The 20381-nt window shown below is 48.3% G+C and overlaps 1 protein-coding gene across 1 annotated transcript; it reads left to right on the top strand.

Annotated features, from left to right (window-relative positions):
• Positions 1-5980: 5980 nt before the first annotated feature.
• POP4 (POP4 homolog, ribonuclease P/MRP subunit) lies at positions 5981-14913 on the top strand. The gene is made up of 7 exons (XM_036834750.1): positions 5981-6229; positions 7963-8015; positions 9677-9900; positions 11289-11366; positions 11546-11607; positions 13294-13395; positions 14387-14913. Exons 1-7 carry the CDS (start codon positions 6223-6225, stop codon positions 14521-14523), a joined length of 663 nt encoding a protein of 220 aa, XP_036690645.1. The 5' UTR covers positions 5981-6222; the 3' UTR covers positions 14524-14913.
• Positions 14914-20381: the final 5468 nt, after the last annotated feature.

The raw sequence follows: 20381 nt of genomic DNA, 5'->3' as shown, positions 1-20381 counted from the left end.
CAACTACTGAAGCCCACGCACCTAGAGCTCGTGCTACACAACAAGAGAAGTCACTGCAACGAGAAGCCCACACACTGCAACGAAGAGTAGTCTCTGCTCGCCGCAACTAGAGAAAGCCCGGGTGCAGCAATGAAGACCCAACACAGCCACAAAAAAAAAAAAAAAATTGGTAGCAATTTTGCTAAGTAACTTCGGCTCCCTTTGTCTCAATTTCTACCTCTATAAACACAGAAAAGGACACTTTTCACATGAAATTCATGAGCTCATGTCTATACATCACTGCCCAGTGTCATATTATTTGCTCCTCAGGTATGAGTGTCTCTTTCCATGGTAATAACAAGGTCACTGGGCAGATAATCATTTCATAGTAAAAGGAAAAAGGGACACCTCCAAAAACAAACCCGACAGGAGTGGTACTGCATTCCTCACCTTCCTCTAGGCAGCGCAGTCGGGAACAGGCCACAATCCACCGCAAATCCTGCCAGCAGAACCGCTCCTTGCCTCCTCTCCTTACACCTCGTTAATGAGCCATCAATCTCAGAATGTCACTGACAATCGCACCGCTTCCACAGGGTCTCATAACTTCTCTCTCCTTTAAACTTCTATCTTATTTAAACCACTCGACTCTGTAACTGTCCGTTCTGGCAGAGAAGGTGTTGATCAAAATCAACTGTTTACAGAGAAATAATCCTAGCTTCTGGATGTCGGTGCTTTGTAGTACCACAGGCTGCAGTTCTTTGAAGTGGCCGGTAAACCGGATTTTTAACGGGCTTGGAGGGAAATAACTCCAAGACTTGAGGAAGAAGCGCCAGGCCACTGATTCAGTCCTTGTGTTAGGCTGCCATCTAGTGACAGATGGGATATCTGCTGCGGACCGTGGGCAGCTTTTACCTCCAACATCCTAAGTTGGGGGAGAGGGGGCGTAAACCTATAAATAATAAATGCCAATACAACTTGTCATAGTCCAAATGGCCAGATTAATATTCAAGCCATTCTTCTTCAAACATCAAGAAACATCATTATATAGGAAAAGAGATTTCAGAGCAGACTCAATCGTTGTCAAAAATCTGAAGTATGCCCTATCACTGGCACCTCCAGCCACCCCCTCCCTCAGGTTCTCCCAACAGCCAACTCAGTGTCAGATGGACTGAGGCCCTCCTCTTGGCTCCTATGGGCAAAGCGTGGGGGCCTCCCTCACAGCCATCAATGCTCCAAAAGCAAAGGTCAGCAGGTTTTCAGGTGTGTGTTGGAGATGTATCCACCATCACTACATTTAGCTCCTGGGGGTCCCCACTGAATCCAAAGACCTGAGACAGAGGAGCCACTCCACGCTCACAAAGAGGGCTGCAGCCCCCCCCCACCCCCAAGTCCTGACTGCTCTGAAGACCAGCACCGTGGATAAAGTGGGGCCTGGTCACCAATACTGCACTGACAGGCAGAGATGGAGCCTCATGAATGTGGGTACTGAGAAGATGGAAAACAATTGAGAGTCCAGCCTAAACGTGGAGCCACTCTTCCATTGGCAAGCTCCGCGTCCCAACTTTTCTGATGCCTGAGGCTGCTCAGAGGGCTTCTGGCCAAGTAAAGCGGCCCTCAGGACCCAGAGCACACAGAGAACCTTTCTGGGACCTGACCCCTCTAGCACCGGGTCATACAAGAGCTGCAGCGAGGCTGGTAAGAGTCCCCAGGGTTCCCTCAAGCAAGACACAAGGGCCTAGAGAGGTCTCAGGGCTTATGGGAGATAAATATTTACCAGATGATTTAAAAAGAAGGGGGTGTGTGGTCTGGGAACGTATTCTCAGTAGTTACGAAAATGTTAAGTTTGAACATGCAGGCAATCACAATTGCCATCACAGGGAACAATGAAAGTCTTTTTCAGCTCAGAATTTCCACATCTCAGCTGAAATTCTTCATCTTTACACCCATTTTGTCCCTCTTTTTCTCTAAGCTCTTTGATGTATTTATTGTATAATGGTATTTTAAAGGCTTGTCTTTCAGTTCAAACAGCTGGGTCATCTACAGTCCTGTGGTAGTGACCATTCTTTTCTCTCGATTACGGTCACAGTTCCTGCTTCTTTGCATGTCATATATACTGTTGCTTTTTTTTTCACATCTTAAGCTGTATGGTGTGTATTAAAGAACAGAAAAGAAGAGAGAAGACTATCTGTCCCCTACCTCCCACAGGGCTTTGACTCAAACAATACAAAACCAGGTCTCTTCACTTTTCAGCCCATCCCAATTCCAGTTTGGGGTGATTTTATATCAGCTCCTTCTCCCTCCCACTTTCCCATATTTTGGACCAGAATGGACTCACACATATGTAAACACACAGCTCTTTGGCCAGAAGCCAACAACTGCTTCCCCAAAGTTGAGCACAGGGCAGAACAGGCGAGGAGAAATAGGAGGTGCACGCACACATGCCCCATGAAGCCTGCAGTGATTTCCCTGTAAATCCTTCAAGTGCCTCAAGAATTACCCCATAAATCCAGTGAAGGAGACCTCTTAGGACCCCAAAGAGCCTCCTGTGCATTCAGCTACTCCACCATGAAAACCAAAACCAAGTGTTTCTCAGTGGGTTCAGCTCAGAGTGAAACTTCTTTAGGGAACTGGGCAAATCTATTAGAGTTGTATTTTAGACCTTGGGGATCAAGGTAGCCTTGAAGTGTGACTTCTGGATGTTGACTGAGAAACCTGGCTTTCAGATACTGCTATTTGACCACACATGCCAAGTGTGTTGCCAATAGCAACAGTCCTTGCTATTCAGAATCCTAAATGGTCGGTCTTAAACTGACATAGAGCACAGTGCCGCCTCTTGACCAGAAGGGATTGATATGGCATCCTCCCGTAAACATCAGTCCTTTGCTTCTTGTAGCCAGAGCACCCAACTACCCAGCGGGAGAGGGTTTGCCTGGCAGAAATGTCCAATGTCAGCGCTAGTACCTTACTGCCTAGTCTCTTCATTCTGTCAGAATGGACAGAGGGCACTATTAAGCCTGAGGAATGACTGCTGGTGCCAGTGCGTCCAGGTCCCCACCACCACCACCACCACCATTCCCAGCTCCCCTTGTCAGTACACCACCTCTGGACCAGGGTATAGACCAAAGGTAAAGCAGGGCCAGGGAAGTTCATAATTTTGAGCCTGAGGGACTGTTCCAGCTTTGTAAGGATTACGATAATGATGGCTATCATCTCTCAAACCCTGCTGTCTATGCCAGGCCATTTGAACATGGGCATCATTGCACTGGATGCTCAAAGGTGCCCTAGGAAGCAGGTACTGCTGTCAACCCATTACAGACAAGGCCTTCCTGCTGCAGAAAAGCAGCACAGACAGCCCTTATCCCTCTTTAATCACTTAAACACAGAAGAAAGAAAAATTTACATATATATATGTGTGTGTATATATCTACGTATATACACATATATATGTGTGTATATATACATATATATATATATAATATATACAATAACATGCTGACTTTAACTTGGAGGATTACAACTTTCATTGAAAACAAAGCTTTCCATGTTCTCATTGCAGGTGTGCTGGTATTTCTTCAGGATCATTACCTTTTCTTACACTTAAAGGAATGGCAGAAAATCTACTAGAAATAATGTTTTTCTTTAATCCAAAAGTGGAGGAAAGGGAGTGCAGAAAAAGTATTTTTCCACTGTATTGTTAGAGGCATTAGATAAAGGATTTCTATGGATTTAGTTGTGTTTATTTATATGGAGGTCCTAATTTTCATAGATATGCACTTATTTAATAGTTGAGGCTTAATTTTTTCACTTTACATATAAAACTTTTCTTGAGTACTCAACCTAACAGCCTGAATGTCTTAAAACAGCAATCAAAAGAAACCTGTACAATTAAAGGAAAATGTTAATTGTATAATCTAAGAACATAAGGGTGTTCATTATAGAACTCTTTCCATTTTTCTGTATATTTGAAGTTTTTGACAATAAGTTGTTCAGGGGTAGAGGGAAGTCACCTGCAATGATACTAACAAATCTTGACTTCCCATGGAACTTTCACAAGGTTGCTAGTGGGAAAACATGTGTATCCATGTTTGAAAGTTTATCACCGATAGCTATAAAAAAGAAAAAGAAATTTAAGAAAGTCTTATTTTCACTGAATGAAATTTAGAAAATAGATCAAAAAAAGAATCTCTCATAAGTTCACTTACACAGCTACAGAAACTTTCAGTATATTGTTATATTCTTTCCAATCCTTTTTGTGTATATACTATTTGGTTTTATATGTTAATATTTTGCAACCTTTTCAAAAATTGTATGTAATTTGTTAAATGGCTGTATGGTATTCCATTATATGTTATATAAACATACCATACTGTAGTTCCCAAACTTAATTACTCAACGGAGTCACCTGGGAACATTCTTTGGGACCCACCTACTAAATAAGAATCTCCAGGGATGGCAAGGAATATGAATTTTTGAAGCTTACCCTGTGATTATAATGCATTTAATTAACCTACATACTTCATTTGTTTAATCCACTATTTTCAAACATCAAGTAGTTTTCAAATTTCCGCTTAAATGACAATCACAATGATAACAATACCTGTAAGGACAGGTATCTCTCTGCATACATATACAATTGTTTCCTGAGGACAATAAAGTGGTTTGTTCGTTTTTAAAAAAGACTTAGTGATCAGGGAACTATAGAGTAACTGCAGCTCTGGGAGTGCTTACCCCACCACAATCAGGGAATTCTAGGGAAGACTTAGCAGTCATCCAGGGCTGCCTTGACTACTCGAGAAGGGGTCAATTGGGAGTTAAGAGTCCTAACAACCCTAGAAAAACTCTCAGAGACAGAGGTCTGCCTTCTCCCTTATCTCCATAATCACAAAGGTCCTGCTCAAAAGGGCCCCCTTGAGTATAACACTGAAATTGGCTCTTGCTGTCTTCTGCTGCTATTTTAAAAAAACAGATATGGTAGTTCACATAGTATGGATCCCCAAGAGCAGTTTCTCAAACTTAGTTCCATAGACTCCTAAGTATTCTCAGGCATCTGCAAGTGCAATACGTTTTGGTTTAAATGTTGTGTTTCAGTTGTGATGGTAATATACATATAAGGTAAATGCTAGACAAGTCACTCAATTTCAGGGCCTGCAGTCTTATGTTTAAGATCAAAATGGCACAAGGTCACCACCACTTAAGAAACTTAAGTCAATGTTTCTCAAACTAGGATGCGTGGACATACTCCCAGGGTTCCCTGAGAAATTTTTTTTCTTTAAAAGGAGTTTATACCATACTGAAAGGTGAGAACCACTAGCTTAGAATACAAACCATATTGCTTTTCTTTCCCGAGCAGCACCCCGCCTATGCCCAGCGCTCAGTAAAAGTTAAGGCTGCACAGTTCTGTGCAGCATCGGGTCTCATCTAAGAGGTCTCCACCAGGTCTTGCAGGCACACTTCTTGAACCCTTCCCCAGGGCAACGAGAATCAATTCCTTGCCTTTTATCTTACTGACAGAAACTAATATGCCGGGTCTCAAGAAAACTTTCAGGGACTATCAAGTCCAACCCCATTCACACAGTACACGGGAAAAGTGAGGCCCAGAGATGGGAAGTGCCTTAAGCGAGATGACACAGCTAGCTAGCAGCAGAGACAAAACAAGAACGTAAGCCTCCTATCCCAACTTCAGTGCCTCGGCTGACGTGTGGAGAGCACGATTAGGGATCGCACAGACCTCATTCCCACCACCCTCCCCATCCCATGTCCACCCTCCCCTGGTCCCCAACCTCCCTCTGTCCTCTCCAAGTCGACTCGCCTCTCTCTATTCCAGGCCTTCACAAGCATTCCACACTCCCCAACTCCAACCCTACTGCTTCCGGCCTTCCCTCGCCTACAAAACACACACTGAGAGAGCCCCACCACGGAGAGACAGTTTCAGAACCCGCAGCAGTCCTCCGCGCTGCGGAGTCCGCTCCGAGGCGCATGCGCCACTCTAAGTCGGCGCGCGTCGGTGACGTCACGGACAGCGCCATCCTCGAGCTTGGAGCTTGTGGCTCCTGATGCTGGTAGGAGCGTGTCAGTCTGTCAGCTTAGCTTACCGCGCGACTTCGGGCACAAGGAATCTCTCCACCGCAGACTTTGACGAGAGAGGCTGTGGTGGTCGAGGGCTGCTGAAGAAAGTAGAGAGAGGTAGAGAGTGAGCGACGCCTGGAGAAGACGTCAACAGAGCGCACCGGAAGCGGTCCGAGAATGAACAGTAAGCCGTATCGAGGGTCACGAAATTGGAGAGGGGTGGGATGTTAAAGAGTCGGAGACTAGGTGTAGCTACTGGTGGGTGAAAAGGGTCGCTGCGGAGTCCGAACGGATCTGCTGTGGAAATTGTCCCGCCTTACCTAAGTGTAGCTGTGGCCCGGAGTCCCGGTTGGCCTGCCTAGTCTCTGAACTATGTCAGAGCTGGAGGCAGATTCTCTCCGGGGGCTGCTCAGTAGTACTGAGTGGTGCTAGAGGTCGGCCCAAGGCCTTGGTACGGCTTGGCCACTATCTCCCTCTTGGCGTGGTCAAGGCCCTGTTCCTCCCTGCAACCCGGTTTCCCCTTTTGTAAGGTACTGATAATGATGCCTGCCCAGCCTGCTATTCTGTGAATCACCCTTGTCTGGTGTAAAGCGCAGGGAGCGTGCTGGGGATTGATGCCACTAGCCCAAAGCTTTGAGAGTTGAGCAGAGGTGTGCCAAGGAGGGGAGCAAGCACCCAGGGCATTTAGAGGCAGGGGCATGACACCGTTAAAACTGGATTTTGAGTTCCACCTCTGCCACTCCCTACCTATGTGATCAAGTTACGTGTCTCAGCATGTTTTAACTTCAATTTTCTCAGTGCATACTAGGAATAATAACTCCTTTAAAGGATTGTTCAGAAAGTATAATGAGATAAAATATATGTAGCTTTCAATCAGGGGCATGGCAAGCAATGAGGGCTCAATAACTGTTAAGGTGTCTATTGTTATAGGAAATAAAAGACTTCTGGGTCTAATGCAAGGCACCTGTGACAGGTACAGAGTCATTCCTGGCGTCCAAGCCCTGCAAGTTGCTCTCTACAGACAGGTTTTAATCCCTATCTTCCATCTGAGAGAGAACCAGAGTCTATACAAAACTTGTAACCACTTTGGTTTGCTGGTTCAAATGTACTCAGGGAAGCACAGTAGAGCTGGGATGGAATTTATAGACCGTGAACCAAATTTTCTAGTCTTTTGGCCCTTAAACCAGGCCTTTGTCTCATTCTTATTACATTCACACCCATATTCTGTCCCCAGTGCCATGGTTTTCTCCTTCAGACAAATTAAGAAACAGGAGTGTGAGTTTTTAAAGGTTAAAACCACACTGAGCAATGTGTATTTTGAGCTTGAAGAAAGATCTACTGTATTTTATCAGTTTAGGACACCATCAATTGTATAATACATCTCAGTTTCGTAGATATTAAAATGTGAAGAGTCTTTTTTAAACATCTAACAGTAAACAAAATGTAATAGTTCCAACTATCTTCATCCTGGAAAGCCCTGTCACATAACTTTTAAATGAGTTACATCATTAGACTTCTAGAGCAACTGCTCAGGCTCCTAACCTGTGGTATTTTAAACCAGGGCAACTCTAAGTATCATCTGCTGAGCTTCAGTAGCATCTGAGAACTTGTTAGAAATGCAGGATCTGAGAGTGGGGCCCAAGAATCTACATTTTAATAAGTTCCCAGAGATTCTGACACACATTCATGTTTGAGAAGCACTATTTTAAAGCACACCATTGGAACTTCTAGCACAGATGTGGCTGGAGGGTAGGGCAAGAGGCATCCAAGAAAGCTTTGAAGCTGTGCTCATTGTACTACCCCCATCTTCTGTCTCTGAATAAGCATAGTTATTTTCATAGTTATAAAAGTCTTAGGTCTTATAGCCATAGCCAACAGAGTTGATCATTTCGTGTTTGTCTTTTTTAAATCCCCCAGGTGTGATCTACCATGCCTTTTCTCAGAAAGAGGCAAAAGAGTTCGACATTCAGGTACAGTGCTTGGCAGGAGGTCTGGGAGCAACAGAGGTGATGACAAAGATGGCTCAGTGGCTTCTTAACCGTTATTGCTGTTTTAGATGTCCTTTCCCACATTTCACTCCTCACATTTCCAGCAGACATGTTAGGCTTAATCAAGGTTTGTTGTTCTGCTGGCCTCCTTTCCCATTATGCCAGAGTCAAGTTTGGTTAACTGGGATTTCTTGATCTGTGTCATCTCCCACTGTGTAGGGGACACTAGGCTATGCTCACCTGACACCTGCGGTGGCAAGCACTGTCATTTGACCTTGTTACTGTGCCCGTTTCACTCCTGAAGAGGGCAGTCAGATCACATTTCATAAGTGTAATTGATGGATCATATCTGGGTGCTACAAACATTCTTTGTCAGTTTGGCAGAAGCTTCACTGGTGACTCATAATGAGGGAGTTGCTTTTGAAATCAAGATTTTGAAAGACTGATACACCTTAATTTGCCTTCTCCATGAAAGATGGGCCACTTAGGTATTTAAAGAATCAAATGTCCTCTTATAGTAATAATACTGATAATAATGAATTTTTACTTTCTAAAAGTACAAAGCTGAAGCTGACTGCCCTCCTTACCATGGGATACCATGAAGAGCGTGTGTATCACATCCTTATCCCCACCTCCCACCCATCCACGTGCCTGCTTCTGCCCATGAAATGAGAGCTTGATTACTATTGACACATTAGCCACAAGGTGTTTGCAGCCCAGTTAGTGCAACAAAGGTCCAGGAAATGGCCCCGTCAAGAGGGAGGACCTCAGTAGACTGTGCTCCCCAGGGCTGTGGCAAACATGAGGGCAAAGCATCCGAATGAGGAATAGACTAGTGGAACTCCAACTTGAGAAACAGTGATGCTTGTTCTTTCAAGAGTTACACACAGTTTATGATAGTTACTTTGCCCAGAAGTCCTCTGTAAGTGCAGGTGCTCAGTCACAGTCACGTGATGCTCTGCTCTATGTGGAAAAGAGTGAACACATGGGGCTAAGATACGCTGACAGTTTATTTCCTCAAGTGATGCCAGAGCAGACCAGGAAAATAGCCATGCTGCATCCACAGGCTGGAAACTCAAGTAAAGAATATTACGATATGGCCGCAATGTCAAAATCCCTACCTGCTGCGGCTGGGCCCACCCTGGAGTGCTTGGTTATGCCGTTTTTCCTAGTGTTGGGGTCATTTCCTTCAAGGCCATAGCCTGGCTCTACTCTGAGCTTGCCTTCATCTGATCATGACAGTTTAAATACCGTTGTCATACATTTCTCAAGGATGAGAGAAGTCTTTTATTCCAAAGGTAATGTTTTTTTTTGTTTGTTTTGCTTTAATTTTTTCGTTGTTGTTTTTTGTTTTGTTTTGTTTTTATTCTCAGAATAACCTCAGAGAGCAGGGTAGGAGGTTGGAGTTTGACGTGGCTGTTTTGTGTGGCAGTTACGAATTGGCATTTGAATGTGACTTTCACATCTGGCCAGCTGGGGGTAGCGAACACGCAGCAGTTGAGAGGCTGTGTGAGCCTCAGTGGGTAGATAGGTGGGTCAGTGAAGGCGGCCCATCTGCTGTTGCAGCGGTGTGGGGGAGGGCCTGGGGGTCTGGGTAGCCCCAACCAGAGCTGTGAGCACCACATCATCTTGTCCTCATGCAGCACCCAGGAACCCAGCGGGCCGAGGCCTTTGTGAGGGCCTTCCTGAAGCGGAGCATGCCCCGCATGAGCCAACAAGCCCAGGAGGACCACCTGCAGCGCAAGGCCGTTGTTCTGGAGTACTTCACTCACCGGAAGCAGAAGGAAAAGAAAAAGAAATCTAAAGGCCTCTCTGCCAAGCAGAGGAGGGAGCTGCGGCTCTTTGACATTAATCCAGAGCAACAGAGGTATGGCAAGCCTTTCCTGCCTTTCCACCCCAGAGACTTAATCTTCCTTGTGTTGAGTATGGACTTGGGAAGCTAGGTAGCCCCTGCTCTGCTTAAGCTAAGAGAGCCTCTCCCACTTCTGCCACAAGGGGGCAGGCTTCCTTTACCAATTCAGACTGTTTGGGTTTGGCTTTTCTGCTTGGCTTCTGTCCTGTCCTTAACTAATAAGACCAGTGCCATAAGCCATGGGCAACAGACTATTTGTCTTTCAGTTTTCTTAGAAAAAGAGGAACTGATATTTCTTAACATATATCTCTTTGTAGCTTCTAATAGCACTAGACAGAATCACCCATTGGGGTCTTATTGCCAAAGAACGTGCTGCCCACATGTTTCAGAAGTTTCTGAAAGAGACACGTCACTCTCTGTGGGAGAACATGTTTCTCCCTCCAGCTGACACTCCATCCCTCCTTGGCCACGGTTCTGCATTTGCATGTCTTAGGACTGTTCCTATGCTTTTGCTCCAAGATCTGTAACCAGATAGCCTCCTACATCCCACAAGACAGAGTCTGTCACTTTGTTCATGGCCCCTCTCACAAAGTCAGCTGGGCTTTGGGAGGAGGAAGGGACTTCTGCCTGCCCCTGGTGTGCCTCGCCCGTGTCCCCACCAAGAGAGTCCACTTTGGGTTTGAGCCTGAGGTTCTCATTTCTCTAACCAGTAGCTTCGTTAAATGGACTCCCCGTGAAGCGCCAGGAAGGCCTGTTTGGGGTCGTCTCACCTGCTACCTCTCCTTCACCCCGCCACTTCTCACTCATCCTCCAGACAGACCCTGTCACCTTGCACGGGGACTTATGACAACCAGCAACTCCTGCTTACTGAGGGCTTACTGGGTTCAGCTTCCTGTAACAGAAAACCTCAAAATAGCAGTGGCTTAAATAAGATGGAAGTTTATTTCTCTTGTGAAAAGAAGTCTAGATGAACACCATCCTGGGCTGGTGTGGTAGGCAGTTCCACAGCCATCAGACAACCAGGAGTGTAGCCCTGGGTGCGTCCTTGCTGCTCCACCATTTGTAGGTGTTACTTCGTGGTCGAAGATGTCTGCTTGAGCTCCAGCTGTCATGCCTGCATCTAACCAGCAGGAAGGATGAAGGGGCAAAGGAAGGCAACGCCTTCCTCTTCTCATTAGCAAAAACTTAGCTTTGAGAGGGTTCTACCAGCGAGGAAACTAAGGTTTGAGAGGTGAAAGTACTGGGTTTTAGTGCAGTTATCGGGAGTAGAACTAGAATTTGCACCCAGACCCCAGTGATCCAGGTCATGGTCCTTGGCATCAAGCCAAGCTCTGTGCTCTTTGGATGTTATAATCCCAAGCTCACATTGCCTAACGTTTTACCTCTATCTGACTTTGCCACAGATACAGTCTTTTTCTCCCTCTACATGAACTCTGGAAACAGTACATCCGCGATCTGTGCAATGGTCTCAAACCAGACATGTGAGTTACAATTCTGAAGCCTTGCCCTCTGAGGCAGAGCCCAAGTCTTAGGATCACTGTAAATGCAGCTTTCGGTGCCTGCTATCAGCACTGCCTGGCTGCAGAAGTTTGTAGACCTGTTTACTTCTTTCCGAATTCATTTTCATGGTATACATTATGGGCTTTTGTTTACCTCGTAGGCAGCCACAGATGATTCAGGCCAAGCTTTTAAAGGCAGATCTTCACGGCGCTATTGTTTCAGGTAATTTGCCTAAGAGCACATCATCTGGATGCCCAAGCCATCATTCAGTGACAATTCCTTGCCATGTGGATGTCCCTACATCACCAGCACTTAGGGTGGATGATGACTATGGCTGTCTTAGCCAATTCTGGCCACTTGTTGGATACTCTAAATGGCCTCTGTATATCTTCTCCACACAGAAGACCCCTGCTGGTATCCCAAAGGACACGGCAGCTGCTGGCAGTCACCCACAACCTGGTATCTTGAACAGCCCCATGGTTTTAAATGTTGGCTATGGACCAACAGTTCCCAAGTTGTCATCTCCAGCACAGACCTTACCCTTGAACTCCTTGAATTCAACTGTCTACTGGACATAGCCACCCAGACGTGCAGTAGACATTGTAAACTGTACTTATCCAAAACAGAACTCTGGGCCTCTCCTCAGATCAGCCCCTCCCCTGGCCTTCATCATCTCAGTTGCCACTGAGAATCACCTTTAGTAATACCACTGAGTACTACTGAGTGCCACTAATATAGTGCTACTGTTTACCCGGGTTGTTCAAGCCAAAAACCTAGGAGGTATCCACATTTCTTCTTTCCTAATTGCCTACCTCCAATCCATTAGCACGTCCTAACACCCAAATCTAAGCCACCACCATCTCCCCTGGATTACTGCAAAGCTGCCTAATCCTCTCCCTGCTGACACACTGCTCCTCCCCTGACCAGGCAGCCAGAGTGAAGATTCTACAACAGAAATCAAGTTGTGTCCCTTCTGCCTCCTTACTGTGGTCTAAACAGCCTGTCCAAACTCCTTGGACACAGGTCTAACCATACTGGCCTGCTTTCTGCTTCTCACCAGGCCTGGCCCTGCCACAGGGTCTTAGCATTTGCTTCTTCCCTCTACCCAGAGAGTTCTGTGTGCTCAGGGACTGATTCTTATTATTCAGGTCCCTACTCAGATGTCACTTCCCAGGGGTCTACCATAGCTAAAGATGTCCCCCCACCCCATTACCCTGCCCTTGTTTTTTTCATAGCACTCATCACTATCAGAAAATACAGTTGTCTGGTTTGGTACACATTACCCCTCCCCCTATTAGAACAGCAGCTTCGTGAGAGCAGGACTTACTACTGTGCCCAGCACCTACCTAGGACAGTGCCAGACACATAGGAGGCGTTCAGTGAATGTGTATTGACTACACTGGGGGATGGGTTGGGGGAGGTGAGAGGCCTGCTGCCTGTGGTGGCAGCTCACTGCCGGGTGGCCTATAGAGGGCTCCCATTCTGTCCAGAGTTCAGGAGGTTCTGGGAAGACCGTGATGAACAGGCGTTCATTCAGGTCCTGTAAGTGAGGCTTGGCCCTGCCAGAGCAACCTGACTGTGGGCCTTGGTGGTGCTAGATACACGTGTGACCTCTTGGCTCCAGAATCCTGCCCAGGACCCCTGTGGCAGCAGGCCTTCCAGAGGACACCTTATCAGAGCACAGAGGCTGTAAAGCCACCACCAAGGGATTGGGAAGCCTAGGTTCTCATCCCACTTGGTTGCTGCCCAGCCAAGGAGCCTCCACCTCACCCTGCCCCTGTGGGTGGTCTTTCTTCCTCTGCTGGCTCAAGGTTGGGACCAGAACCCACAGCCCCCGCAGGCCTGGCTGCCTGTGGCTCCCCTAACACCACAGAGGCCTGAGCCCTGAATCACCCTTTTCCTTTGCAGTTACAAAATCCAAATGCCCCTCCTATGTGGGCGTTACAGGAATCCTTCTACAGGAAACAAAACACATTTTCAAAATTATCACTAAAGAAGACCGCCTGAAAGGTACGTAACTGGATCGCCGTGGGCTGTGGCCTCCCCAGCCGATTTGTCGGCCCTTTCCTCATGGCTCTAAAGCTCAGTTTGGCCTTTCAAGTCAGCACAGATTGTAGGTACCTGCTGACCTTACATTCCAAGCCTGCAGAGACCATCCCAGCACCCAGGGCTCTCCCTGAGGTCCTCATGAGAGCCAGCAGCCTTGGCCGGATGTGATCAAGGGAAGGAAGGGCTGCTTGGCTGTGCCTCCAGACACCTGGGTCTGTTTCCAGGACTGGGACCCTCCACCTGCCCAAAGGCTGCTGCCTCCCAGAGGATTGCAGCTAGACAGATAGCAGGGACGAAGCTAAGGTAGCGCCTGCCCCTGGAGTTCCCAGAGCCAGCGCCCTTGGTGGTGATTCTCTGGGTTCCAGGGAAGCAGGTGCAAGCTCATCCGCCTGGTGTGCTAGAGCTCACTGCTCTGGCAGAGACGAGCGGCCAGTCTGTCAGGATTTCCACACCCCCTCCTTGCTCATGAATCCAGAGATTTCAAAACCACAGCGGGAGGTTTTTGTTCCTTTAATTTTTTGAAGCTTGGTTTTCTTGTTACTTTGTTCCATTCCCCTCTATATTCTTCTGCTCTCATTTTAAACCTCAGAAAGTGGTGTACAGGTTTCCCCAGTAAGCATAAAGCCATGAGTCCATCTGAAAGTTATGCGGCAAGACCTGTTTCTGGCAGTTTTTCTGGGGGTTTCTGGTTTTGGGAGTTTGGTTCATAGCCTTTGACCCGGAAAACTAGGTGTTGAGTTATATTTAAAATGTGAATAGATTGGCCTTTTGGCAGAATAATCCCCTTTAATCCTGGTGCTGTTACCTTTGTGGGTTCCTCCATTTCTTATTATCTTTCCCTATTAGCTTGTTGTATTTTCTAATACAAACATCTTGGGAATAATAGTCTCCACAAAAGTGAACTTACTGCCAGGATTTTTTCCCTCATCCTTTTTCTCCTGCTGTTTTTTAGTTATCCCCAAGCTAAACTGTGTGTTCACTGTGGAGATCGATGGCTTTATTTCCTACATTTATGGGAGCAAATTCCAGCTGCGGTCAAGCGAGCGTTCTGCGAAGAAGTTCAAAGCAAAGGGAACAATTGACCTGTGAGCTCTTCCTGCCTAAGGGAATCGTTTATGACAGCGAAAAACTGGAAACAACCTGAATTACCCACCTTTCAGGGAAGAGATGGCCGGGCCAGTTCTGGTTAGAGACCACCTCCAGCTGGTCTAAATCAGAGTTAAGGACGTTTAATCATCTGGGAAGAAGCACACTGTACTGAGCACAGAAGTCAGAGACCACAGGGATGTGTCTTTATAGATGCTCTTGTTTTTGTATTACTCCCATGGACAGAAAAGAGTGGCAGAAAACACCAGAATTAACACAGGTTGACTTGAATAGTGAGTTTATTTGGTTTTTCTTTTTCATACTTTTCAGTGTTTTCAGAATGTTCTATGATGAATGAGTTGTTTATGTGATAATAAAATATGCATGTGGGCATGAACAGGCTACAGGAGTGATTCCTGCAGCACCGCCAGGATGGAAGGGAAGGGGAAGCCCAAGCTGTGCCTGGCTCGTGCCTTTACTTTTGCTCTGTCATCAGGCACCATGTCTCACTAGTTCAGTGGTGCCCTGCTTCTTTGATACATCACTTTAAATCATGCCTGCTGTCGAACTCTTTGACCTGAGGTTTACTTTGCTGCTTCAAGAAAGTTGAAGAGGAATGAGTGGTGAAGTTGCTCAGTGACTTAGGGCCCATTCAGGAGTTCGAACTGAGGTGGACCACAACGGCAGAATGCCGGGCCTAGGTGTGCTTATTGAAGCTTGTTCCAGTATAAGGAGCTTAAGCCTACAAGAGTGTTCTCAATTCCTGAGTCTGTTAGACTCCAAAGGAAGGTGGGCTGAAGGGAAAATAAGACTGGAGCTCTTCCCAAGGCCTAACCTACTAGGAAAGCCTGAGTCCCCAGCAGTGGCACCTTAGTTGACGTCTTAGTCCCATTTTTGCTGCTGGAAGCCGTGGCTCTGCAGACTCTGCAGTCTGACCCTAGCCCTCTGGGCAGTGTGCCTGTGGGCCAGTAGACGGGCCCTTCTGTGCAAGGCCTGAGTACAGACTGGCCGAATGAGGACGGGGTGCAGACCAGACTTCCAGGGTCTGCTACCAGGAAAGCTACATGGCTCAGAAGGCCCTATCACCCCTTTCTTTTGAGAAGCAAGTGTTTGCTGACCAACAGGGTGAGGGCAGAAGCATTCCTGGCGACAAACTGGCAGCAAATTCATGTGCTTTTTCTTCCGCACCAAGAGAAGCAGCAATGCCAGAGGCTTCACTGTGTCAGCATTTTGCACTCAGACTCCACACTGGACGAGAAACACCACAGTGGAGGGGAGAGCGTAAACACTGACTTCACATTATTGGAGGAGAGCAAGAAGACCTAGCGGTGCCTCTGCACCTCCCGAAGGCCGAGCGCGCCCAGGGTCTCCCACGGACGTGCCCGGCGGCTCGACCCCGCTTCCGTCTGTGCATGGTGTCCCTCACTTACCAGGAGGGTCTGAGTCTCCTTGGGTGCTCTCCCCAGTCTAGCCATCACTGCCTGTGATTGGGAGCTCAAGTCCCAGCACCACCTCAGACAGGGCAGCCTGACCCACTGACAGCCCTCGGGTGTGACCACAAGGTCACTCGTACTCAGAGCACTCGTTCGCCCAAGGCCTCACAGCCTGAGACAGGTAGAGCTGGGATTTGAACCCCATAGTCTAGCTCCAGAGCCACGGGTGGCCGCAAGGATGAGAAGATACTCCAAAGTGCATGACGTGGTCCCTTTATTACCTGGGTTCCCACTGAGGGAATCTCTGGTCTTCCGTGTAATATGGCTTCTGTTCTTCTGGCTATCTGAAAGTGCCACACTGGTAACAGCATAGGTGCTATAATTTCCTAAACCCCACTGCTCTCACCCACCCCTCTGCAATGTAAAAGGCGGCCAATGTTGTGTAAGTGTACAGTTGCTTTCCAGAAAAGTTGTTGGAACCAATTACCATGTGAAATCTGTTTTTCATTTGGCGCAGACTCAAGTTTCCATGTGAGTGGCTGTTTAATTTGTAGACTTCTCTCCCCCTCCCCAGGGAGACTCGGTGAGAACGCTCACCTGCCACGAAGCTGCTGCTACGCATGTCTGTTTCTGGGACGCCCTGTTGTCCCCAGGCCCACTTAGCACTGGGTCCTGTGCTCCAAGGACCATGCCGTCCTCCCAGGCAGAGGAGGGGGTGAGGAGGGCACAGGCCAGGCTGGGCCCTGGCTCTGAGTGAGCGTTCCCAATGAAGCTGCACTAATCTCTGCATATGGAGGCGCACAGGGCTGGCCGTGTCCCCATGGCTGTGACACAGGGCTTGTCATGGAGAGCGGTGTGGTACTCTGCAGTCCAGTCTCTCCCATCTCCACTGCCCAGGGAGCAGGACCCCAGCAGAGCTGGGGCCTTTGACATGTAGGATACCTGTGAGACACAGCTAAATTCGCCTTGTGTGTAAACCTTCATGCCCGGGCGAACTCTGACCCAGAGAGTTCCGTGTAGCAGCAGAATGGCTAACACCTCAGGACAGGATGGAGGAGGCCACGGGGTCAGGAGACATCAGTCCAGTGACCCACTGTTCCCCAAACAGCGAGTGGGCCCCAGGCCCTTCACATCCCCCAGGGCGAGCTCTGTGGAGGACACAGCCGCACTGTAGCGCCTGCAGAGGACAGGTCAGAGCCTCTAGGGCAGGAAAAGGGTGAAGCACCTGGAGGGTAAGAGGGACATGATGGGCCACGGCTACTGTATTAGCCCGGCCTGCTGTAACAACATACTGCAGGTGGCGACTTAATCAACAGACATTTCTTCTCTCACTGTTCTGGAGGCTGAAAGTCCAAGATGAAGGTGCCGTCAGGATTGCTGTCTGGGAAGAGCTTTCTCCTTGGCCACCTCACTGCGTCCTCAAATGGCCTTCTGTGTGCACTCGGGGGTGGAGGGGGAATCTCTGGTGTCTCTTCCTTTTTTACAAGGACACCAGTCCTATGGAATTAAAGCCCCACCTTTATAACCTCATTTAATTTAAATTACCTCCTTAAAGGCCCAGGGCCTCAACACAGGAATTTGGAGGGAACATAATTCAGTCCGTAACAGCCATGGAGCTGTCCCAGCTGGGACAGACTAGTTGTGCCCCCCACCCTGACCCCCATCCTCGGACACTGGCCTGACCTGGCCTTCCCACACCCCCATATGGAGTGCTTGGACCATTAGCCCAGCTCACCCAGCCCAGCCGCTGGACCCTGAGCTCCCATCACCACAGGATTCTAGGACCCGCTCATAGAACTTCAGTTCAGCTTCTCCCTCCAGTACCAGGAGCCCTGAGGGGGCTGGGTTCCCTTACATTTCTGCAACAGCTGAAATCCTCTTCCCTTGCCCTCTTGTTGGGGCCAGGCACAGTCTGGTTGGGGAGGAAATGCACACACAGGTAGGCAGGGTGGGCAAGGGAGGCTCCCTGGAGGAGGCAGCTCTGGATCCAGGCAGCTGTGGGATGTGAGGAGTGTGGTCACACAGGCTCAGGGCAGGGGCCTGCAGGGCCAAGGTGGAGGACCCAGGAAATCTGCCCACAGGGCCCAGGGCCAACAAGAGGAGAGGCAAGAAGGGCTGTGGGACTATGGCTGCCAAACTCAGGAGACGCCTAGCTTATCAGTGGGAGGGGAGAGATGGCGGGAGCCGCTAGCAAAGTTCTAATCCATGGGGCAGAATGTGGAATTCTGCTGATCCAGTCACCCAGTTCTGAAGTCTTTTGACACTTGAGAGTGTCACCATCTGTCAAGTGTGGCCATGAGACTAGATCAGGGTTTCCTGAAGTTGTATTCTAGCACTTCCTGTACGAGAATCAGGATGCGTGTTAAAAGCAGCCAGATCCTGGGCTGCAGTCAGTCTCCAGGGGTGGGGCCCAGATAGCTTTGTGTTTCTCTAAGACCCCAGCTGGTTCCTCCAGTCGTTGATGTTTGAGGATCATGAACTCCAGATGGTGTCTAAAGTCTCTTCCAGCTCTGACATCTGGAAGGTGATTTAAGATTTGGGCCTCTTGGGATGGTGCTTTCTCGATGCCAGAAAAGATTGTCAAATGACAGATCTCTCAGGTTCTGAAGAGTAAACAGGAACATTCCCCCCAAAAGCCATAAATTATGCTAAAAAGCGTTCTTTCTGGACAATGGCTTTAGTTCTAATTTAGTTTGCGTTTCTTAGCTATAATGCCTAATTAAGACATCTGTTAAATGTCTATAATATTAATTTAATAGAGGGGGTTCTAGTAGAACTGTATTGGAATTGTCCATTTAATTAACCTCATGGGCCTTTAATGGATGTCTTAAATAGACATCATTAACAAGAGTGCTAGACAAATTAAAATTAGAGTCAATAACATTCTTGGTAATCTTTCCTGAGCTGTGAAGGGCAGGCATTGCTAAGTAGACAGACACAGAGATGGGCTGCACAGAGGAGTGTTGGAGCTGGCATCCCTAGCGGGGCCCACAATGGACAGACAAGGCCCCAAGCAGGGTTCAACCATTCTGTGTCCTGGTCAGCTTTGCCCAAAGAGGGCGCTGCTGTCCAGTCGTAAGAAGCAGTTCTCAGGAGCACAGCCCTGCTCTGCCCCTTCATACACCTTTCACAGAAAACGTTTGCTGACCTGGTCCTTCGGACTGAGCTCCTGGATGGGGGAGGGAGATGCAGGAAGGAGGACTCACCCAGAGATTCTCACTAAATACCATAGATGCGCGGATCAGGAAAGGTGGCACAGGCTAGGACAGGGCAGGATTGGCTGGAATGGGCAGGGGGAGTGGGATGAGATGGAATGGAAGGGAAACATTCTATCGCTTTTGGCCCTCCCACTCCACTAAACAGCTCTCCACTGCACTGCATCTTTCCAAAGGCAGTAGTCAGTTCTCTTATCTTATTTGGTCTCTCATCAGCATTTCCCATGACTGACCAAGCCCTGCCCCCTGAAACAGCTGTGTAGGCCCACGCTCCCTGACTTTCCTCCTGCCTCCCTGGCCACACCTTCTCAGTGTTTTTTCATGGACCCTCCTCCTTTTCCCAACTTCTAAATGTTGGTTGAGCCCTGAACTCCATCTTTGGGCTCTTCTGCATTTGCTCTGTAGGTGGTCTCATCCACAACTTCAAATACACTTGACTCTCAAAATCATATCGGCAGCCTAGCTTCCTCCTAACCCCAGACAGACCCGAATCTGTAATTTTATTGCCTGCCTCCCCCCAATTCCAATATGAACTCCTGAAGGACAACGACTCTGTTTTGATCTCTGCTGTCCCCCTAGTGATCTAGAAGCACTGTCTGACCCCTAACAGCTGCTCCAAGAGGGAATGAAAACAAGTGCCCATTGACAGCCCCACCTGCAGATCTAATGGCCTCCCAGCCTGATACGGCTGCACACAGAACTACTGACTTTCCTCTGCTCCCACCTCAGCGAACGGCCTCACGTCTCTCCCTCTGCTTAAGCCAGAAACCCAGGCGTCATCCTCTCTTGCGTTCATGCCCCCCAACGAATCTTTCATTAAGTGCTGGTGGCCTCCTTCCAGCCCTCCTTGCCGTCTCCCTGTCCTACCCGCTGTCACCTCAACCAACGGCCACAGCCCCTCCCTGGACCCCAGCCTCCACACAGGGCCCCACAACAGCCAACGTGACCTTTGTGAAGCATGGCACAGATCATATTGCCCTTCTGCTCAAAACCCACAGTGACTTCCCAGTGCACTTAGAATGAAAGCCAGCTCCTGACCAGGGTCAGCAGGGGCCTCCCACACCCGACCCCAGCCAGCATCTCCAACCCTGGCCCAGCCCACCTCCCCAGTGCCCCACCCCCGTGCCTTCTCTGCATACCTCTGTTCAACTCACTGTTGGCACCTGTCACTCCCTCTGCCTGGGACTCTCTTACCCTGGGCCTTCAACCACAA

The sequence above is a fragment of the Balaenoptera musculus genome, chromosome 19 (assembly GCF_009873245.2).
Source record: "Balaenoptera musculus isolate JJ_BM4_2016_0621 chromosome 19, mBalMus1.pri.v3, whole genome shotgun sequence".
NCBI lineage: Eukaryota > Metazoa > Chordata > Mammalia > Artiodactyla > Balaenopteridae > Balaenoptera > Balaenoptera musculus.
This window is presented reverse-complemented; position numbering and strand designations above follow the sequence as displayed.